The sequence below is a fragment of the Microcaecilia unicolor genome, chromosome 4 (genome assembly GCF_901765095.1).
Source record: "Microcaecilia unicolor chromosome 4, aMicUni1.1, whole genome shotgun sequence".
NCBI lineage: Eukaryota > Metazoa > Chordata > Amphibia > Gymnophiona > Siphonopidae > Microcaecilia > Microcaecilia unicolor.
The window spans coordinates 198,371,247-198,395,235 of NC_044034.1; the positions used below are offsets into that span (position 1 = coordinate 198,371,247).

The 23,989-nt window shown below is 43.9% G+C and overlaps 1 protein-coding gene across 2 annotated transcripts in view; it reads left to right on the forward strand.

The window, feature by feature from the left end:
• The window catches only part of CARS1 (cysteinyl-tRNA synthetase 1), a 256,464-nt gene extending 232,992 nt beyond the window's left edge, over positions 1-23,472 (forward strand). For both annotated transcript variants that reach the window (XM_030201116.1, XM_030201118.1), the window contains one exon: positions 23,174-23,472. In XM_030201116.1, coding sequence (XP_030056976.1) covers positions 23,174-23,308 — 135 coding nt within the window. In that variant the 3' untranslated portion in view covers positions 23,309-23,472. The remainder of the gene's footprint in view (positions 1-23,173) is intronic.
• The last annotated feature ends 517 nt before the right edge of the window (positions 23,473-23,989 follow it).

Sequence of the window (23,989 nt, forward strand, 5' to 3'; positions counted from 1 at the left end):
GTTCAGAAAAGGAACTCTGTTCGATTTGCCATCGGTTCTGTGCTTGAGCCGAATATATCTCGGGGAGAGGACCCGCCGGTCGGCTCCATTTCACATTGTGCCTCCTGAGTCAGGCCTACCAGGCATCAAGCCACCACGGGAAACAAATTCAGTTAAATCAATGGAGCAGGAGCAGTGGCGTACCAAGGGCGGGGCAGTGGGGGCGGTCCGCCCCAGGTGTCAGCGGGTGGAGGGGATCTGTCGATAGACGACAGCCCTCTTCTCCTGCCACCACCCTGCATTTAAAAAAAAATCTGTGAAGCGGCGTCGCAGGCAGCGCCTCGTGTCTGCCCTGCTTGTAAAAGAAGCAAATCTCCTCCTTGTCCTCGTGCCCTCCTTCACTGTGTCCCGCCCTCAAGGAAATAGGAAGTTACCTCAGAGGAGGGCGGGACACAGTGATGGAAGGCCCGACGACGAGGAGATTTGCTTCTTTTACAAGCAGGGCAGATGCGAGGCGCTGCCTGCGACGCCGCTTCACAGATTTTTTTTTTAAAGGCAGGATGGTGGCAGGAGAAGAGGGCTGTCGTCTGTCGATGGAGCTGGTGGTCGGGTCGGGCTCAGATGGGAGAAGGGGACTGGGGGTTCTCAGATGGGAGACGGGGACTGGGGTGGGGGTTCTCAGATCGGAGAAGAGGGGGGGTTCTCAGATGGGAGAAGGGGACTGGAACTGGGGTCTGAGAAGTGGCCATGAGGGAAAATGGGGGCCATGCCTGGGGCTGGTGGGGAAAATGGGGCATGCCTGGGTCAGGTGGGACAATGGGGCTGAAAAGGGGGGCCCTAATGCAAGGCATGTGGATGAAGGGGGCTGGAACTGGGGGCTGAAAAAGAGGGTAGGTGGGATAAGGGGTCTAGTAATGGGACTGGGGGCAGAAAAGGGGCAAGGGCTGAAACTGGGGGGACTGGGGGCTGAAAAGGAGACAGGGAGAAGTGACTGGGGCTGAAGCTCAGAACTGGTGAGAGAAAAGGGCTGGGGTTGAAACTGGGGGCTGAAAAGGGGACAGGGAGAAGTGGCTGGGGGCTGAAGCTCGGGACTGGTGAGAGAAAAGGGCTGTGGTTGAAACTGGGGACTGGTGGGATAGTGGGGCTGAAAAGGGGGGGCAGGTGGGAGATGTGGGCTGGGGCTAGAACCAGCGGCAGGTGGGATAAGGGGGCTGGAACTGGGGGCTTGAAAAAAAGGCAGAGAGAGGGGGCAGATCCTGGATGGATGAGAGAGGGAGGACAAATGGTGGATTGAAGGGGTAGAGAGGGCAGACAGTGGATGGAAGGGATAGAAAGGGCAGACAGTGAATGGAAGGGGGGGAGAGAGGGCAGACAGGGGCAGATGGTGGATAGAAGGGGCAGAGATAGAGGTCAGATGTGGATGGAAGGGGCAGGGAGAGAGGGCAGAAATTGGATGGAGGGGACAGCAGAGAGGTCAGACACTGGATGGCAGAGAGAGAACGAAGACAGATGCTGGATGGATGGAAGGAAGACAGTGAAAAGAAGATGAGGAAAGCAGAAACCAGAGACAACAAACTGTAAATAAAATATATATTTTAATTTTTTTGCTTTAGGATAAAGTAGTATTGTAGCTGTGTTAATAAATGTTTATAATAGAACATGTAAACAAGGTAATCTTTTTATTGGACTAATTTTAATAAATTTTGACTAACTTACGGAGAACAAAACCCCCTTCCTTCGGGTCAGGATAGGATGGTGTAACAGGCTCTGCATTGTATGCAGAGTCTGGCATCTTGGGGGTTCAGTTTAATTTTTGTCTAAATAGAAAGTTTATTATTACTTATTCTATAGTGGATTAGGGTGTATCTGTGTTTGTGAAAAAGATATGGCTTTCAGTTGGCATCAGTGGTGTGCTGGAGCTGGCTCGTACGAGCCTGTTGTTACATTTTACTGATTTTTGCGAGCCGGTTGTTGGAGTCAGGCAGCCAGCACACAAGCATCTTTTTTTTTTTTTTTTTTTCCTCCTCTCGCCCTCCTCCCCCGGCCCCAGCATACCTCATCATTCCGTCCCTTATGTTTATCATCCACCCCTCACCACTGCCTGACCAACTCGGAGCCTTTTCTCTGCTGGATCCCACCCACAGGAAGTTGCATCAGTGGCGCTGTACACTACTCGGCAGAGACAAGGCTCCGGGTAGACCAGTGTGCTGAAACAAAGAAATTGAAGCTGTTTAGGTTAGTCTGATTCCCCTTCCCGCGCTGCTGTTAAACCCAAAACAAAATCAAGCAAACTTATGAGCTGCTGCTGTCGTTCTTTATTGTTGGTAGCGTTTTAATTTCATCTCACTCATATTTTCAAACATGCCAGCTTGTGCAGCACACGGATGTACACAGAGAATAACTTTTCATAGGTAGAGTAGTAACTTGTTATAAATGGTAATCACTCTGTCATTTGGAGGGGCTGGTTATAGGGACACCTTCTTGCATGTATTATATTTGTGCAGAGATTTTTTTCTCTTGGTAAAGGGCCACTAAAACAGATATCATGTTATAAGAATCAGGTGCTGCATCCATGTTGTCGTTCTTTATTGTTGGTAGCATTTTAATTCAATCTTGCTTATATTTTCAAACATGCCAGCTTTGGCAGCATACAGATGTACACAGAGGTCAGAGAAGTATAGTAATGGCATAGGCGCCCGGTATAAGAGGCTTGGACAGGCTAAGCCTCCCCTGCTGTGCTCTAAGGGGTTTAAATTGTTGATTTACCTCCATCCTCACAGCATGAGCTGCAGTGAAAGCCCTCTAGCCTTGTCCAGTTGTAGAAATTGTTTTATGGTTTGTTTACCTTACTGCTGGGAGAGGGGGGGGTGGCTGGAGGTGTCCTGGGTTGCCAGGGAGATATTTAACGAGGATGACTTCCTGACCTGCACTGAGGACAGATAGCAGCAGAATCATACTGGGCCAGCATGATCAGAAAAACTCACCAGACAACAAAGGTAGAAAAGATCATTTTATTTTCATTATAGTGTTTGGAATATGTCCACTTTGAGAATCAGGTGCTCAACTTTAAAAGTTTATATATATTTACTTAGTTGTGGCATTTTATCCCACATTAAACATGAATTAGGGTGTTTTGTGGCTATACATGAGAATTGTGATAATATGATCCCTTGTTTCATATTGTTGACGGTCTGCATTTTCCGTATGGGTGGTATATTGGTGTAGTAGGTTCTGCCCAGTGTAATATTTATGGTACACTAAGGTTCTGAGCGTGTTTTTGCACAAAGTTGTGCATAGTGTTTTGCAGTTGAGCAATTGTGCCTAGAATATGCTTTGAGCAACCACTTTATTCTTTGTCATATGTTACATATCTAATATCTAAATTTAATAAAAGGTATTAATTGTAATTATTTTATTTTTATTTATCTATTTTTTCTGTATGTTATCAGATAATTATGGATATAAGCTCCGCCTCTGGCTCACCCCCTAACCCTGCCCCCTTTAGCCTCCCCAAACAGTTGGGCCACCGACCGCCTATGAGTAATGGAATAACTTTTCATAGAGTAGTAATTTGTTATAAATCATAATCAGTGTGTCATTTAGAGGGGCTGGTTATAGGGACACCCTAGCATGTATTATATTTGTGCAGAGATTTTTTTTTTTCCTGGTAAAGGGCCATTAAAACAGATGTCATATTATAAGGATCAGGTGCTCAGCATTCAGAGTTTCTATTTATTTATTTAGTTAGTTATTTATGACATTTAACACTGTTATTGGTGCAGAGATTTTTTTTCTCCTGATAATGGGCTTCTAAAACAGACATCATGTTATGGGAATCAGGTTCTCAGTGCTCAGAGTTTCTATCTATTTATTTACTTAGTTATGGCATTTTTTCCCACGTTAAACTTGAATTAGATTGGAACCTAGAAGCATTAAAAAATAAATCCCGGAGAGAGTAATGCATGACCCCCCCCCCCCCCCCCCCGGCTCTCTCCCTGGGTATAGCCAGCTCTGCAATTTGGGGAGGGGGATACAGAGGTGGATGGGGTGGGGGCGCAGAGTTGGACCGGGGAGAGAGCCTATTGTTAAAAATTTACCAGCACACCACTGGTTGGCATTGACTGTGCAGGATCGACGATCTGTACTATTCTGTCTGGTTTCGTTTTACAATAGGTGAATTGATGTTCTAGTACTCACTGTAGTGTTTAAGATGCTTTCCTTTTCCTTGTGTGACTCGTAGAAATGACTGCTTATGTTATGGTAGAATTGCTCTATAGGTCCTGAGTGTTTTGTATTCTCGGCATGCCTAGTACTGGATTTTGGAGGGGGGTGTTAAAAAATGACCAGCCCAGGGTGTCAACTACCCTAGATACACCACTGGGCAGGAGCCAACACTCATCACTGCCCTCACACCTTCTCTACTGCTGATGCACAACAGTTCCAGTTCCAGATGTCAGTGGATAGGAAAATTGTAGCTAAATTATCGCTGGAGGTGTTTCAGAGCTATAGAGTCAGGCAACCATGTTGCCCAGTGACGTTGCTTCCTCCAGCACTCACAGCTCTTAACTAGGGATGTGAGCTAAGAAAGGAGTTTTTTAATATTCAACCACAGAAATGTCAATTTACCTAGAAAACAATCTGTTAAATTTTTGTCTTATCTTTAGAGGTTCTATTTTATTTATACAGTTCCAGGATATGAAATATTTTCCTTCCAAGGCACTTTGGTGATCTTCTTTTAATGTGTTTCTGTTTTCACAACAGCAGCACTTCAGAGTGTGGGGTCATAGTCACTTGCAGGAGTTTACTTGAAAACAATTTTTATTGAACTAATGTAATTCATAACAATACAAACATAGCAAGAGTTGTTCAGCATATAACAATATATTCCCACTGTCCTCTCCCATGGCCCCCATTCTTCCCACTTGAGGTCCCTGAAATAAAGGAAGTCCATTGAATGTTCAAGCTCTTTAGACACAAATCTACTAATACAATGTATAAGTAGAAATACCTGACTTATAGGAGGCTAAAAGCTGTTCTGGCCTCCCTCCTACCGCCATCTAACCTGAGTGAACCCCCCCCCCCCCCTTAATACTTAAACAAGATTGCCTCGAAGGGTCCGGACTCTTGCGACCCTCCCGATACATAATACCATACTAATGGATGATAGGAATACCCCCTCCCCCCCATCCTTCCTTTGGTCCTGGGGAACTGGGTTCAATTCCCACTGCAGGCACAGGTAGCTCCTTGTGACTTTGGGCAAGTCACCTAACCCTCCATTGCCCCAGGTACAAATAAGTAGGAGCAGACTGTGACCTCGGGGGTGCAGGATTTGTAAGTAGGAATCCCATATCACTAAGAATCCAGATCCTCTAGGGTAGCATTTTCTGAAATGCTACCCGTTCCACGCGCAGGGCCCAAGAGATAGGCAGAGCTCCGGAGTCTCATTGCGTGAATGAGACGATGGTGCAGAGAGGAGGGTTTTAGATTTGTTAGGAACTGGGCAATATTCTGGGGAAGGGGAAGCCTATTCTGAAAGGATGGGCTCCACCTTAACCAGGGTGGGACCAGGCTGCTATCATCGGCATTTAAAAAGGAGATAGAGCAGCTTTTAAACTAGAAACAGGGGGAGGCCGACAGTCGCTCAAAACATAAGTACCTAAGTAATGCCACACTGGGAAAAGACCAAAGGTCCATCGAGCCCAGCATCCTGCCCATGACAGCGACCAATCCAGGCCAGGGGCACCTGGCGAGCTTCCCAAACGTACAAACATTCTATATATGTTATTCCTGGAACTGTGGATTTTTCTGAAGTCCATTTAGTAGTGGTTTATGGACTTGTCCTTTAGGAAACCGTCTAACTCTTTTTAAAACTCTGCTAAGCTAACCGCCTTCACCACGTTCTCCGGCAACGAATTCCACAGTTTAATTATGCGTTGGGTGAAGAAACATTTTCTCAGATTTGTTTTAAATTTACTACACTGTAGTCTCATCGCATGCCCCCTAGTCCTAGTATTTTTGGAAAGCGTGAACAGACGCTTCACATCCACCTGTTCCACTCCACTCAATATTTTATATACCTCTATCATGTCTCCCCTCAGCCGTCTCTTCTCCAAGCTAAAAAGCCCTAGCCTCCTTAGTCTTTCTTCATAGGGAAGTCGTCCCATCCTCGATATCATTTTAGTCGCCCTTTGCTGCACCTTTTCCAATTCTACTATATCTTTCTTGAGATGCGGCGACCAGAATTGAACACAGTACTCAAGGCGCGGTCGCACCATGGAGCGATACAACGGCATTATAACATCCTCACACCTGTTTTCCATACCTTTCCTAATAATACCCAACATTCTATTCGCTTTCCTACTCGCAGCAGCACACTGAGCAGAAGGTTTCAGTGTATTATCAACAATGACACCCAGATCCCTTTCTTGGTCCTTAACTCCTAACGTGGAACCTTGCATGACGTAGCTATAATTCGGGTTCTTTTTTCCCACATGGATCACCTTGCACTTGCTCACATTAAACGTCATCTGCCATTTAGCCGCCCAGTCTCGTAAGGTCCTTCTGTAATTTTTCACAATCCTGTCGCGAGTTAACGACTTTGAATAACTTTGTGTCATCAGCAAATTTAATTACCTCGCTAGTTACTCCCATCTCTAAATCATTTATAAATGTTAAAAAGCGCATGGTTCGGGATAAGGTATCTTCCAAAGATATCACCAAAACAGGGAAGATAGGGTATCCTGATAGTAAGGTTGCAAAAGAGACCGTAGTAGATCAGGTGTCCTTAAATAAAAATAAAAACCAGACAAAAGATTGCAAATTAATAGTGTCAAATACTGAGCATGATGTAAATAGGAACAACAAACATAGTTTGAAATGTCTATATGCGAATGCCAGCAGCCTAAGAAATAAGATGGGACAGTTAGAATGTATTGCACTAAATGAAAAATTAGATATAATAGGCATCTCTGAGACCTGGTGGAAGGAGGATAACCAGTGGGACACTGTCATACCGGGGTACAAATTATATCGTAGTGATAGGGTGGATCGAATTAGTGGAGGGGTAGCATTGTATATTAACGAGAGCCTTGAATCAAATAGATTGAAAATTCTGCAGGAAACAAAACACTTCTTGGAATCACTGTGGATTGAAATTCCATGTGGAAAGGATAGTGATAGGAGTGTACTTCCGTCCACCTCGCCAGGATGAACAGACGGATGCAGAAATGTTACAGGAAATTAGGGACGCAAACAAACTAGGCAACACGATAATAATGGGTGATTTCAATTACCCCGATATTGACTGCATAAATGCAATATCGGGACACGGTAGGGATGTAAAATTCCTTGATGAAATCAAGGACAGCTTTATGGAGCAGCTGGTACAGGAGCCGACGAGAGAAGGAAAAATTCTAGACCTAGTCCTTAGTGGAGCGCATGATCTGGTGCGTGAGGTAATGGTGCTGGGGCCGCTTGATAACAGTGATCATATTATGATCGAGTTTGATATTAGCTTTGAAGTAAGTATACATAGGAAATCAAATACGCTAGCATTTAACTTTAAAAAAGGAGACTATGATAAAATGAGAACGGTGAAAAAAAAACTTAAGAGGAGCGGCTGCGAGGGTCAAAAATTTACATAAAGCGTGGATGCTGTTCAAAAACACCATCCTGGAAGCCCGGGCCAAATATATTCCGCGTATTAAAAAAGGAGGACGGAAGACCAAACGACAGCCGGCGTGGTTAAAAAGTGAGGTGAAGGAAGCTATAAGACTAAAAGAAAATCCTTCAGAAAATGGAAAAAGGAACCAACTGAAAATAATAAGAAACTGCATAAGGAATGTCAAGTCAAATGCTGATAAGGAAGGCTAAGAGGGATTTTGAAAAAAAGATTGCGTTGGAGGTAAAAACACATAGTAAAAATTTTTTTTAGGTATATTAAAAGCAGGAAGCTGGCAAAAGAATCAGTTGGACCGCTAGATGACCGAGGAGTAAAAGGGGCGATCAGGGAAGAGAAAGCCGTAGCGGAGATATTAAATGAATTCTTCGCTTCGATCTTCACCGAGGAAGATTTGGGTGGGATACCGGTGCTGGAAATGGTATTCGAAGCTGACGAGTCGGAGAAACTTAATGAATTCTCTGTAAACCTGGAGGATATAGTGGGGCAGCTCTACAAACTGAAGAGTAGCAAATCTGGACCGGATGGTATTCATCCCAGAGTACTGATAGAACTGAAAAATGAGCTTGCGGAGCTACTGTTAGAAATATGTAATTTATCCTTAAAATCGAGCGTGGTACCGGAAGATTGGAGGGTGGCCAATGGAATGCCGATCCTTTAAAAATGATCCAGAGGAGATGCTTGAAATTATAGACTGGTGAGTCTGACATCGGTGCCGGGCAAAATGGTAGAGACTATTATAAAGAACAAAATTACAGAGCATATTCAAAAGCATGGATTAATGAGACAAAGTCAACATGGATTTAGTGAAGGGAAATCTTGCCTCAACAATCTACTACATTTCTTTGAAGGGGTGAACAAACATGCGGATAAAGGTGAGCTGGTTGATACTGTGTATCTGGATTTTCAGAAGGTGTTTGACAGAGTACCTCATGAAAGACTCCAGAGGAAATTGGAGAGTCATGGGATAGGAGGTAGTGTTCTATTGTGGATTAAAAACTGGTTAAAAGATAGAAAACAGAGAGTAGGGTTAAATGGTCAGTATTCTCAATGGAGAAGGGTAGTTAGTGGGGGTTCCCCAGGGGTCTGTGCTCGGACCGCTGCTTTTTAACATATTTATAAATGACCTACTACTACTATTTAGCATTTTTATAGCGCTACAAGGCTTACGCAGCGCTGCACAAACATAGAAGAAAGACAGTCCCTGCTCAAAGAGCTTACAATCTAATAGACAAAAAATAAAGTAATCAAATCAATTAATGTGTACAGGAAGGAGGAGAGGAGTGTAGGTGGAGGCGAGTGGTTACAAGTGGTTACGAGTCAAAAGCAATGTTAAAGAGGTGGGCTTTCAGTCTAGATTTAAAGGTGGCCAAGGATGGGGCAAGACGTAGGGGCTCAGGAAGTTTATTCCAGGCGTAGGGTGCAGCGAGACAGAAGGCACGAAGTCTGGAGTTGGCAGTAGTGGAGAAGGGAACAGATAAGAAGGATTTATCCATGGAGCGGAGTGCACGGTAAGGGGGTGTAGGGAAGGACGAGTGTGGAGAGATACCGGGGAGCAGCAGAGTGAGTACATTTATAGGTTAGTAGAAGAAGTTTGAACAGGATGCGAAAACGGATATGGAGCCAGTGAAGCGACTTGAGGAGAGGGGTAGTATGAGTAAAGCGACCCTGGCAGAAGATGAGACGGGCAGCAGAATTTTGAACCGATTGGAGAGGGGAGAGGTAACTAAGTGGGAGGCCAGCAAGAAGCAGATTGCAGTAGTCTAAACGAGAGGTGACAAGGGTGTGGATGAGGGTTTTGGTAGAGTGCTCAGAAAGAAAGGGGCGGATTTTACGGATGTTGTAAAGAAAGAAATGACAGGTCTTGGCGGTCTGCTGGATATGAGCAGAGAAGGAGAGAGAAGAGTCAAAGATGACCCCAAGGTTTCGAGCTGAGGAGACAGGGAGAATGAGAGAGCCATCAACAGAAATAGAAAACGGGGGGAGTGGGGAGGTGGGTTTGGGGGGAAAAATGAGAAGCTCAGTTTTGGTCATGTTTAATTTCAGGTGACGTTGAGAGGTGTGGTAGCCATGTTAGTCCACTCTTAAAGGTTATCAATAGAAATCAAACAAAATAAAACATGGAAAAGAAAATAAGATGATACCTTTTTTATTGGACATAACTTAATACATTTCTTGATTAGCTTTCGAAGGTTGCCCTTCTTCCTCAGATCGGTGGCGTTGAGACATCCAGACAGCAATGTCAGATAAGCACGCTGAAACTTTGGTTTGGATGCAAGGTGAGATATCAGGGGTAGAAAGGTAGATTTGGGAGTCATCAGCATAGAGATGGTAGGAAAAGCCATGGGATGAGATTAATGAACCAAGGGAAGAAGTGTAGATAGAAAAGAGGAGGGGACCAAGAACAGAACCCTGAGGTACGCCGACAGGCAGAGGGAGAGAAGTAGAAGAGGATCCACCAGAGTGAACACTAAAGTTGCGGAGGGAGAGGTAGGAAGAGAACCAGGAAAGGACAGAGCCCTGGAATCCAAGTGAGGACAGGGTATCGAGAAGTATGCTGTGATCGACAGTGTCAAAAGCAGCGGAAAGATCAAGAAGAATGAGGATGGAATATTGACCTCTGGATTTAGCCAGTAATAGGTCATTGGAGACTTTAGTAAGCGCAGTTTCGGTTGAGTGGAGAGGGTGAAAACCAGATTGAAGTGGGTCAAGAATAGTATGTGAGGAGAGAAAATCAAGGCAGTGGCGGTGAACAGCACGCTCAAGTAATTTGGAGAGAAAGGGAAGGAGGGAGGGAGATGGGTCGGTAATTAGAGGGACAAGTAGGGTCGAGTGAAGGCTTCTTAAGGAGAGGTGTGACCACAGCATGTTTAAAGGCAGCAGGGACAGTCGCAGTGGAAAGTGAGAGACTTAGAATGTGACAGATAAAAGGAATAAGAGCAGGAGAGATGGCATTAAGAAGGTGGGTGGGAATGGGATCAGAGGAACAGGTGGTACATTTTGAGGAAGAAAGGAGAAGTGTAGTTTCCTCTATAGTAACTTCAGGAAAGGGAATGAGGGGAAGGAGAGAGAGGGGAACGGACTAGTGGAGGGAGAGGTGGCGAGGTAGAGAATGCAAGGTTTATCTTTTGAACCTTGTTGTGAAAGAATTCAGCAAGGGTCTGAGGAAATAATGAAGGGGGAGTTGGGGGAGGGGGCACCTTGAGGAGAGAGTTCAATGTGGTGAAGAGAAGTCGAGGGTTAGAGCCAAGAGAGTTGGTCAGTTGGATATAATAATCCTGTTTGGCGCGTAAAAGAGCAGATTGGAAGGAGGTCAGCATGAACTTAAAGTGTAAGAAATCAGCAAGGGCCCGAGATTTCCGCCAGAGACGTTTGGCGGAGCAGGTACAGGAACGTAGGTAGCGGATATTAGAAGTCAGCCAAGGTTGGGGTTTTGTACGCCTTATAGGGTGGGTCATCAAAGGTGCAAGTGTGTCTAAGGCAGAGGATAGAGTATTGTTGTAAGAAGAAACAGCCTCGTTGACAGATGTGGATGGTGCCACAGTAGAGAGGAGTTTGAAACATGGGAGGATAGAGATGAAGGGTCAATATCGTGAAGATTCCTAGATAAATTAGATAAGATAGGACGGGACTGGGAGGGAGGGGATTTAAGTGTGAAAGTTATAAGATGGTGATCAGAGGCAAGGAAACTAGAGGGTGAACAGTTGGAGGAGAAGATGAGATCAAGACAGTGACCATTTTGATGAGTGGGGGAGGTGGAGCATAGTTGGAGATTAAAGGAGGATGTTAAAGCGAGTAACTTGGAAATATAAGAGTTGGAAGGATCATTAGCAGGAATATTAAAGTCACCAAGGATGAGAGAGGGGGAGGAAGGATTATGGAAGAAGGGAAGCCAGGCATCAAAGTCTGAGAGAGGATGAAAGGGACTTATCAGGGGGACGATAAATGATCGCTATTCGAAGAGGCAGAGGAGAGAAAAGGCGGATAGAGTGGACTTCAAAGGAGGAAAAACAATGAGATTGAGGTGGAAGAAGGGGTTGAAATCTGGAGGAGGGAGAGAGAAGTAGTCCAACACCGCCCCCCACGACCAGCAGGGCGAGGAGTATGTGAAAAAAGATAACCGCCATGGCAGAGGGCTGCGACTGAAGCAGAGTCATCAGGGCAGAGCCAGGTTTCTGTTATGGCGAGCAGATGGAGGTGATGCGAGATAAAGAGGTCCTGGATATAGGGGAGTTTGTTACAGATAGAGCGGGCATTCCATAGGGCGCAAGAGAAGGGCAGAGAAGAGGAGGGGAGTAGAGGAACAGAGATGAGGTTAGAGAGGTCGCGGTGAGATCTGTAGAGTTGGGATAATAGTTGGTGAGGAGGGCCAGGATTGGGATTGATGTCACCAGCTGAGAGTAAGAGAAGGAGTAAAAGAGAGCGGAGGAGAGTTGGAGAGGTGTCGCCACGAAGGCGTCGAAGGCGAGAGGTATTTAGGTGGAATGGGGAAGGCAAAATGGAGGGAAGAAAGAGACGGAGATTAAAAGCCAAGAGGGAGGAAGAGGGTAGGAGAGAAGGTGAGGTGATGAAGTTGATGGATGGGCAGTGAGTTCCTGTAGCGGAGAGAGGTAGGGAGTGAGGGAAAAGATTAGGAAGGGACAGGGCTAGGAAGAGAATGTGAATAGGGGCCATAAACGACTGAGGTACTTTAGCAACTGGGAAGAAGATTAGATGTAAAGAGAAAAATAACGGCGCGCAGCACCTAGAGCGGAGGCCCTGAGTGGATCGGAGTGGACCTGGGTGTCACCCCGGAGAAGGCTGTAAGGATATGCAGATGAGCTGCAAGTTCTCCACAACACCTGAAAGGCAGCCGGTGGTAGAGCTGGGCACCTCTCAGCTGAGGAAAGGCTTACCAGGGGTTAGGCCGAAGCCAGCATTCCTCCCCCTGAGGGTCGCCTGATCCAGAGATGGGAGTAACTAGAGAGGTAATTAAATTTGCTGGTGACACAAAGTTATTCAAAATCATTAAATCGCGGGAGGATTGTGAAAAATTACAAGAGGACCTTACGAGATTGGGAGACTGGGTGTCTAAATGGCAGATGACATTTAATGTGAGCAAGTGCAAAGTGATGCATGTGGAGAAGAGGAACCCGAATTATAGCTACATCATGAAATATAGTTACATCGGAAATGGCGATCGCCACTACGGTATTTGTAAGCCACATTGAGCCTGCAAAAAGGTGGGAAAATGTGGGATATAAATGCGGAACAATAAATAAATCATGCAAGGTTCTACGTTAGGAGTCACGGACCAAAAAAGGGATCTAGGTGTCATCGTTGATGATACATTGAAACCTTCTGCTCAGTGTGCTGCTGCAACTAAGAAAGCAAATAGAATGTTAGGTATTATTAGGAAAGGAATGGAACAAAAATGAGGATGTTATAATGCCTTTGTATCGCTCCATGGTGCGACTGCACCTCGAATATTGTGTTCAATTCTGGTCACCGCATCTCAAAAAAAGATATTATGGAATTAGAAAAGGTGCAGAGAAGGGCGACGAAAATGATAAATAGGATGGGATGGCACCTAACCATTGTACCTCTATCCAGGAAATCTAGACTACCTCAATCTTGATTGACTGCACTTTTTGTCCTTTAGATTGTAAGCTCCTTTGAGCAGGGACTGTCCTTTGTTAATTGTACAGTGCTGCGCAACCCTGGTAGCGCTTTAGAAATGTTAAATAGTAGTAGTAGTAGTAATGGGATGACTTCCCTATGAAGAAAGGCTGAAGCGGCTGGGGCTCTTCAGCTTGGAGAAAAGGCGGCTGAGGGGAGATATGATAGAGGTCTATAAAATAATGAGTGGAGTTGAACGGGTAGATGTGAAGCGTCTGTTTATGCTTTCCAAAAATACTAGGACTAGGGGGCATGCAATGAAGCTACAATGTAGTAAATTTAAAACAAATCGGAGAAAATGTTTCTTCACTCAACGTGTAATTAAACTCTGGAATTCGTTGCCAGAGAATGTGGTAAAGGCGGTTAGCTTAGCGGAGTTTAAAAAAGGTTTGGACGGGTTCCTAAAGGAAAAGTTCATAAATCACTTCTATAGCGCTACCAGTCGTATGCAGCGCTTTACAATTGAACATGAAGAAGACAGTCCCTGCTCAGTAGTAGTAGATCATTATTAAATGGACTTGGGGAAAATCCAGTATTGCTGGGGTAAGCAGTATAAAATGTTTTGTACATTTTTGGGATCTTGCCAGGTACTTGTGACCTGGATTGGCCACTGTTGGAAACAGGATGCTGGGCTTGATGGACCTTTGGTCTTTCCCAGTATGGCAATACTTATGTACGTTTGGGCGAATTTTTAGATTCTTTAGCCTCCCAAGTTACCAATAAATGTGCTTGGTTCCTCCAGTGCCAATAAGCTGGCGGATCAGGAGAAGTCCAATATTGTAATATACTTTTACTTGTTACCAAACACAGCTTGCGGAGTAACATAGCTTTATCCCAGCTCCAGCCTCTGAAAGCACCTGGTATGTCTAATAACAGTTGCTGTACTGTTGCTAGTATCTTCTCCCCCAGGTCAAATTCTATAAACTTCAGAATTCTGTTCCAGTATAATTGGATCTTGGGGCAAGCCCAAAATGCATGATAAAAGGAACTGGGGAGCTCTTCCACATTTAAGGCAAATGGGATCTGGCAGGCCTCCTATATGAAACAGTTGGGATTGAGGCATGTACGCCCTAAATATGAACCGATAATATCATTCCCTCAAACGGGCATCTGTAGTGAGAGTGGGAATGTTCTTTAGAGTAGAAAATATGTCCCAGAGGGGTAAAGGAGTGCCTATATCTTGTTCCCACCTAATTTTTAATACGGTGTAATCCTTTTGTGGTCCCCATTTAGTAAGGGCCTTTTGGAGCAGTGAGACAGACGCCTCCTCCTCTAACAAGTCCTGAAAAAATCCCCTTATTCTGTCTTACATGGGCTGTGTAGCAGGTCTTTAATGTTGTTTGATCTGACAGTACGCAAATCTGTTCCCCCAGGAGGATCCCACCCAGTTTTGTAATTCTTCTACTGAAATGAGCTCTCCTTCTTTGTTCAATAGGTGTTCTAAACAAGTTGGTTTTCCCAGAGATCAAAGACTGGATTATCCAGTCCTGGCACAAATGCAATGTTGCCTTGTATTTATCAGTAGTTTGAGGGTGTCCCCTATCCCCAGGTTCTTAACAAGCACACCCCACACGGCGCGCAACGGCCGAAGTAAGACACTCTGCCTAAGCGGTAAAGGGACCCTGGGACTGTCTGTAGTGTAATAGGGAATAAAGGTTGTAAGGAGCATAAAGTGCCGATTCCAGATCAATGGGTGTGGAGGAACCAATCCCCTAGATGTCTCAACTGGCAAGCCTGGTTATATTATTTCATATTTGGTAGGCCCTTCCCCCAATTCCCTGTTAAATAGGATATTCGGATTTTTGGCCCAGCAGAACTGGGCCTTTGGTATAGGGCCTTTAAGTCTTTTTGGAGTAAACACAAAGGTAGAGTTTGCAAAAGATAAAGCTATCTTGGAAACACCACCATGTTCACTAAGTTCACTCTGCCCATCAGCGACAAGGGTAGGTCTCTCCAGCCCTCCAAAGTGTTCTTAGTAGCCTCCGATATGTTCAAGTGGTAAAGCTGTGAGACATCCATGGACAGAATACTCAGGTATTGGAAAGAATTCTCTGCCCAACGCATCAGGAATCTAGTACCCCAATTTCTCCTTAATTGAGCAGAGGAGGGCAGGGCCTCCGATTTGCACAAAGCCTGCCTAGTCCCCATATTCCTTAAAAATTTCTAAGAGGGCCGGTAAGGATTCTGTTGGATGTGTAAGATGCGAAGGCTGCTGCCTTAAAGCTCGACTGACCCCCCCTCCGAAGGGACACCACCTTGTAAGTGGTGGAGGGGCTTCCGTGTTTCAATGACTCAGAGGGCTATGCTGAAGGGTTACCCATATCAGACAGGCCTCTGAGGAGAAACCAGACAAAGAGTGTCCCAAATTAGGGAGAGGGGAAAGATGGTGACCTGAAGCTCGTACACTCAACGGCCCAGCTGTCCTCTGAAGTTCAGTTTTTGTTCACTTGAAATTTCCTCTCTGCATTGCAGTTGCCTTAACAGAGGAAGGGGACAATGGGGGGTCAGCCGCCGATGACCAGCGTTTTGTCCCCTGTGCAGCAAGTGTGGGACCGCTGTATGACGAGCTGCCCATAGATGACTGGGTTGATGAGTCCTTTGATTAGCACCGACGAAGGAGCGTCGATGCTCTTGGACCTGGAAACAACTTCATCGCTCAAAAATCATTTAACCACCATGCCCAAAGGGGTGGAGGAGTGAGTCAGGAGTGTATGCTGAAACGGAAGTCGTTTACGGCTGAACCCGTGTCGGCGGTGCTACTCCTAAACCCTTAAGAGTTATCAGCTTGGAGTTTTTGGCTCCCGTGGAGGTTGCATTGAATGTCATCTGGAGGGTGCTCCAGGACCTGACGGTGGTAGAGAATGACTTTGCTTCAGATATAGTCTTGTTAATGAGCCACATGGATAATCTAATCGAATCATTTGAGAATATACAGCAAATGAAGTTCTACTGAAGTAGAAACGGTTAAGATTTGAAAATGATAATAAGACCAGAAAAAATTTGAACAAAATGAATATTGTTGTAGATGATTAATATCGAGATTGTTGTTTTCCCAGAGTTCCAGGTATGACTCCTAATGTTTTTTTTCCCTCTGAAATGATTCCTCTTAATATATTAATTCAAAAGGAGTGAAGCCTGTGAAACTGGGATTACTTTAATCAGCGGGAATTGGATTGGAGATTCAAGGGTTTGTATTGTTAAACAATTTCTGGTTTTAAAAGGGAAAAAAAAATGAAATCAGGTGTATTACTTTCACTAATATTGGACAATAAGTATGTTTCCAATGAAATTGATGGACTATGCACCGTTATGGTCTTGAAGAAACCAACCAGATGATCAATGTGGAAAAATGATTTAGATAAATAATAACTGGGGATAATCGGGTTAATACCACGTTTTCTTTGTTTGCTGTTGCTTAAATTGATCTCCTTGTCTTGTTTCACTCTCCCTATTTATTTTGTGGTCTAAGAAAGAGAAAGATTGTACAAAATCCATTTATCTTGTTGAGATTGTTTTCTTCAAATATTGTTTTAATGTACAATCATCTCTGTTTTACTGTTTTGCAAGTGATCCTTGTAAAATGAAAAAATTATAAATAAATGATTTAAAAAATTAAAAAAAAAAAAAAAAGCTCGACTGACCCATCTGTAATCCACAAGTGAGTAGCCTAGCATGGAAGACTGGGTCCTTATATAGCTCTATGGGGAAGAACCATCGGGCTCCTTGTGGTGCCGACCTATTCAGATCCCATTCCATCCACACCCAAGCATGATTGGAAATAGTGTAAGGTCCTATGTCCACCTTAGTTGCTGACCCAAATAGCTGCTTTGATAGCAACAAATACGAGCCTGTGTGGAGTGTGCACGGGACATGCGTGTAGTCCCTCTCTCGGGGGTGGAGCATCCACCAAATATCTATTAAATCTAATTGATGACACATATTAGGCAATCGTCTACAATCATGGAGATCTGTGGTAGCTGTAGGGATGGACTTATCCATCATCGAATCCCATACTGAGTTGAAATCACCCCCCTACCACTAAAAGGGGTCATTAGATAGTTTAGAAGTTACTTTGTTATAGAACTGATGATCGTATTGGTTAGTGGCGTAAATATTTCCTATTATAGCTTTCTGGTGATCTGTTGCTTCACAAAAAATATATCTACCTATGTGGTCCACAGAAGTAGGGTGGACCTGCTCTGCTACCCCTTTCCTAATTGCAACCCCTCCCTTCCCTTGCACTGCTGCTGCTACACATTCCCCCATTCACCATGTTTTAAGTTTAGCGTGTTCAGAGGCGGCATCCAAGTGTGTTTCTTGCAATAGGGCGATTTTATTTTGATGAAGGTGTTGGAATATTTTTGTGCGCTTAATAGGTGAGTTTATCCCCCCTCCCCCCCACATTCCAAGTTACTATTTTCACTGTAATGTAGTAAGAATTGGATTATATTCCACAGTCATCACCCGGGAGAAGGTGTACTTGCAGGAGTTTATTGATCATTTGCTATACAGCCTTTCAGATAATATCAAAGCAGTTTACAATTTTTTAAAAATGAGAAAAGGAAAGGAACTACAAATTCCAGTAGGACAGCCAGAAAACCAAAATCAAGGGGGGAGGGTGGGGGAGACACACCATAGCTGCGCTCAAGCTGGAGTGTAACCCATCCCTCAAGGACAGTGGAATGCTAGGGAGAACAAGTGGGCTTTCAAGGATGCCTTAAATCTAAGGTCTGGAGGAAGGGAATTCCAGAGTTGAAAGCATAGATTTCACTAATACTATATATACCCCTGAAGAAGGCATGTGCCAAAACATGGCTTTGCCAGGTTTTAAGTCTTCAGCATATGCTCGGTAATAATTCTTGGATATATGAGAGCTTCTCCATGAGAAGACATGAAAATTAATGTACAGTAGTACTATGTGCTGTCTTCAGCCTGGCTTGATGTGTAGTGGGGAGTTGTTTCTACTTAATGCTGACAGAGAAAGAAATATGTACCCTGAAGCACTTACAGTACAAACAAATACAAAGGAAGAGGACCCAAGTGTACAGGAATGATACACATCTGATCTCCTGTACCACATGCACTCCATGGTCCTTGTTCATACATTGCTAAGACTGTAAGAGTTAACAGTGTACATCAGGCAGGCTCCTTGGGTTCAAGTCCATGTATTTTAATGCAGACCCTGTTATACTGAGAAGTACAGGAAAGATCCATTCCAAAGGCGTACACACTAATTGAACATGCCACCATTTTTTTCATGGTTTTGGCTGATAGTGAACAGTATGCATTATTGTAAACTACTGTCTCCCCCCCCCCCCCCCCACTCCGCGCGCGCACACACACACACACTTTTCAAAGTTTAAGGAAACCTAAGAAATGGGGAGATGAGGATTGCCCATGAAGATGGCCTTTGTGTATCTTCAAAAAAGCAATTTTAATTGACTTTGCAAGAACCTGTGATTAGTGTAATATTAGTTTTTAAATAAGTATTCTTCCTTTCTGCTCTGTCTTTTGTAAGACAGTTTGGCTACATCACAGAGATGACTGCATAAATTTTTTCCAACTGCCATGGTTGTAAAAACACATTGGGATCCTGTTTACATGCAAAATCCTTAACACAGCTTACAGAAACCCTTGTGTACTGGCTGCGTTTATATGCTATTCACTTTGTACCAAAATAAAGAAAAATATCATAGAATAAGTTTAAAGGAATCAGAGAGTTAGAAGTGGTTTTTATTCTTACCAGCACAGCTTCAGATATCAGTTTGAAAGTCTTGGGAAAATATCACATGTACAGAATCTGTTAGAAAAATAATATCACATGTACAGAATCTAATATCAATAGCTTAGGTAATAATAATAAGCAATCAGACTAATTTGATAAGGAACAGTTGTAAGGAGGACAAAGAAAATGAGAGAGATAGATCAGCACATGTTATCCGAGACCATGGAGAGGTCAGCACATGTTATCTGGAAGCATGGAGAGATCAGAGAGAGAGAGAAGCACATGTTAACTGAGACCATGGAGAGGTCAGCACATGTTATCTGGAAGCATGGAGAGAGAGAGAGAGAGACGAGATCACAGGTGTTTCCTGAGACCAGGCTTTCTTAGAGAGAGAGAGAGAGAGAAATAGCAGGAAATATATCAGGGGTTCAAGCAGGAAATATATCAGTGGTTCTGAAGTGAGATAAAATATAAAGAAAGGAGAGGATGGTTCTCTGTTATAAAGAAATAGTTCTTACCAGAAACAATGCAGAAATAAAGAAGGGAAAATATATTTCCTGGAGAATAGCCAATTAGCAATGATGCCCTGAATCAGGACAGAGAAAAGTCTCCTGCAAAATATGGCTAATTCTGAGGATTTCTTTGTGTGAAGGTATTCTTATAGAAAAAGTGATGTTGTCACCTCTCCCCCCTCCTACACTAGTCGAAGGTAGCATAGGTGTCCTGCCAACACCCTATTGGTACATTTGACCTTACCATCTTGTAACTGAAGAAAAGATGTGTATTCCAGATACTGGGCTGCCATAGTAACAAAAGCCAGGGATGTCTGCATTCCTGTCTATGGCTACCAGCAGTGACTAGCAGCCAGGTACAGAAAAGACAGAGGGGGGGATGGGAGGCAGTACAGTACAGGTAAAGTAGAACATCTTTTTACACTTGCTACACCAGCAAAGAGACAATAAAATACACTAGAAAACTTACAGCAATGGCTAAAGATAAAGTCTAAATGCAGGAAAATCTTGAGTCTCTAATTACAATGTTATGTGGTGTTTTTTATACAAAGGAAGTCGCAACCCCTTTATCATTCATATATTTATATACCTGGGGCCCGATTGATTAAGGTGGTAATTCTATAAATTAGCAGCAAGATCAGGCACCCCCATGCCATGTGCTTAGCACCAGTTTTATGTTTCAGTCATTTTTATTAAGTTGACATAATCAGCTGTAACATTTCACATTACACAAGTTCCATAACAGCAGTTGGCATATCTTCACATTTTGTATTTTTATTAATATTAGTAGTCCCCCCCCCCCCTTTCCCCCTCTATGTCCAATAACAAGCAGAGGTTACAGGAGCAGCAGCAGCAGGTATTATAAATTCAATATCTGGCTCCGGACCATTGGGGTCAAGGTTTCCCAAAAGGGCGCTCAGCTGCATTCGAATTGTTGTCGTCTTATCCGTGGCTGGTTCCGCATTGCCAGATGCTCTGTACGTAAAAGTATAAGCATTTGAGTTTGCCAATATTGCAGTGATGGTGGTCTGTTCCCCAGCCACTCCTGCAGGATTGCTTTTTTCGCAACTACTGTAGCTCTTTTTACAAAGTCTGTGAATCCCTTCGGCGTTGGCTTGCTTAGCCTTGGGTGTCCAAAAAGCAACTTTGGATCACATGTCCATCTTCGAGACCAGAGTTCTGTTACTTGTCGCAGTATACTTTTCCAAAACCAAACAACTCTTGGGCAGGTCCAAAACATGTGAGCCAATGTAGCCCCTTCTTGATGGCACTTCCCACATGCTCCATCCGGTGATGCTCCCATATGAAACGCTCTTCTAGGCGCCACATATATCCTTAGTGCAAATTTATATTGTATTTCCCAGTACTCCGCCAGTTTTGTGGTCTGCCAAAGCGACCGCACATGGTCCTTAAACATAGTCTCAGTTTTCTGGCTTCCCAGATCTTGGCTCCATTTTGCCGCATAGCCCACGTAGTCCAATTCTGGCATTGTATCTCGGATGTGGCGATGATGGTAGGCCATGGGCACTTTCAGTTGTGCCCCCAGCGACATAGCAGCAGCCAGTTCTTCCCTCACGTCCTCGGTGAGGTCTGTCCAAGTCAGACTGGACACATAGTGCCTTAACTGGTAATAATGGAAGTAGTCCGCTGAATTTATTTTGAACTGAGCTGTCAGTTCTGGAAACGTTCTGATATGCCCTTCGTCTGTGAGCACGATACAGGTATTCTATCCCCTTTTCCTTCCATCTGTTGAATACAGCATAGCTTGTCCCAGGGTCGAACCCCGGGTTGCCACAAATCGACAGGTATGGGGTAGTTTTAGGCGAAAAGCCATGCATGCGGCAGATCCATTTCCACACCGCTTTCATTGTAGGCAAAATGTATGACTTCTGTAGGACTGCTGGGGGATGTTGCCTGCTACCATGCAAAAATCGTGTAAAGTTGTCTGAGCCAAACAAGCCTAATTCCATGGTGGTAGCTGAGTATTCACTTGTCTTTCGAAACCAGTCATTTAGGTGCCTGATTCCACATGCTACCGTTAAGTATCGCAAACTCAGGAGGCCCAGGCCCGTATTCTCTTGGGATCTGCAGAATCCGCAGAGCAATTTTTGCTTTCTTTCCTTTCCATAGCACCAATTTTATAATGGCACCTTGTTTCCCAGATTCCATTATTGAACTAGTGTACGTTGGCGCTGGCACACCTAAGTTAGGGCAGTTATGCTAAGTTCATGGTAGTTGTACCTGTTGGCACCCAATTGTGCCCTGAAGTGCACATAACGTATAGTATCTGAGCCATGCCCCTGCCCCCTTGCACTTACATGCTAAGAGATATTGGTGTGTATGTTATAGAATAGTGCCTAGCATTTATGCACATAATTACCCATTAGTGGCACCGAGCATTTACGTAAGTGCTGCTATTCTCTAACGTGAGTGCTCATCTTCAGGCACCAGTTTATAGATTTGCCCTTCACATTTTTTCTCCCTTAGGAAAAGAATGGAAGAAAAATATTAGTGAACCAAGCACACACTGTAATTTTTGTATAACAGGTCACATAATTGTTAAGACTAAATAGGGACTTATTTCCAGCATTCTTGATAAAATACTAGGGACAAAGAAGTAGAAATTGTGCCTAGGTTGATGCTGTAGATTTACATCTGCTAGGGAGCAGACTTAAATGTTCACTTATAAAGTATGTGCATAAATTGTCACTCTACCAAAATTCTGCCCTGCAACTGCCCATACTTTTATGTGTGTAACCCCTGGGCAGTTTTATTATTAATCCATTAGTGCCCCAATGTTCCCAAGTATGGGAACATTGGGCACTAATGGGTTAAAGAATCTTTTTATTAAAAAGAGATACTAGAAAATACGAATAATACAGGCATCAAAAGCTCAAATAACACCATAGAACCCAGGCACCTTTCCTTATTGTAACAACTCCCCACCACCCTGGACAATTTTATAAAAGCCATTTTACGTGTGAAAAATACTTTCCACAATTACTTCTATGATGTCTAGTAAATTACAAGATATTGCTAGACTTTAACAGGGAAATAGAATAAGAAATAGCACTCACACAGAGGGCCCTATTCACTGAAGGAGACCAGGGGGTCATGTTGGGTTTTGGAGGCAGAGTTTGGCCACCTGCAATACTGAGCTGGCAGAAGAAAGAGGAGGAGGAGGAGGAGAACAGCAGCGCTTGGGTTGTATCATCCTCCCCTGCCACTTGGGACATGATTAAGTGGTTCAAAGTAGCAGTCCGACCCAGCATACTTCAGCTGCTCTCTTGCTGCCCAGCCAACAGGAGGAATTTGGAAAGGTTTTGATAGAACAGTTGGGGGCTTGGGGTGTTTGTGATAAATGGGCTGGGGGAATTGTGTGAAACAGGAGCTAGGAGAAACTGTGGTCTGTGCTCATAGGCAGAGAACTAGCGGTAAATCTTTAGACAGGGTATGATGAGAGGGATAGAAGGTTACAAGCAAGCATTAATTAATCATTCTAGTCAGAGGGTGTAGCAGTAGTATCTTGCTGAGTATGTTGAGAGACAGAGAGAAGGCTAGAACGAGAAAAAGAAACCAAAGACTGCCATAAAGGACTGAATTTTTTCTTACTGTTTTTAGGGATTTCCTACGCATGACATAGAAGGAAAAGAAATCAGCAAAGGACAAATGAAGAAACTTAAGAAACTTTATGAAGCTCAGGAGAAAGTGTATAAAGAACATCTACAGATGGTTCAGAATAGAAGTATGAACTGAGAACAAATCTGGGACATTACTGAAAAAGTAAAGGGTGGCTGCCTTTTATGGCTGTACAGTAATGAATGGACATACTTGTATTATACTTACCGCTTTTATCAACGTGATATGATGCATAGATTGTCAGCAATAAAATTTTGTAGAAAATCAGAATTTGGGAGGTATTTCATGCTGCAGTTTGGTTCTTTGATTGGAAATGCGACTGAGTAGGTGTTTCAGAGAAGTCTGATTACCCACTCATTGGAGTCCAAAAATAAGATGCTGATCAGGTGTGCTGTTCTTACCCCAACTGACCTTTACTTTAGTTTGTGCTTTGGAATACAATTTAGTACACTAATGATGGAAAAAAGATGACAGGAGTTACTAGTAAAATCACAAATCGCATTTATGGCATTATGTTGGACATACCACTGGTAACTGGCATGTCTGAAGTCTAGATGCACTAAGCACCCCGTAATTACCTTTTCTCCGAGGACAAGCAGGCTGCTTGTTCTCACGATTCGGTGACGTCCGACGGCAGCCCCAGAATTGGAAGATCTTCCTAGCAAAAAGTTTTGCTAGCCCCCGCGTGTACATATGCACTGCGCATACGTGACCGTCTTCCCGCCCGCAGCGCAAGCGTGCTCCTCAGTCTCTTTTTTTTTTTTTTTTTCCCATGGCTCGGATCAGCTGTTTTACGGT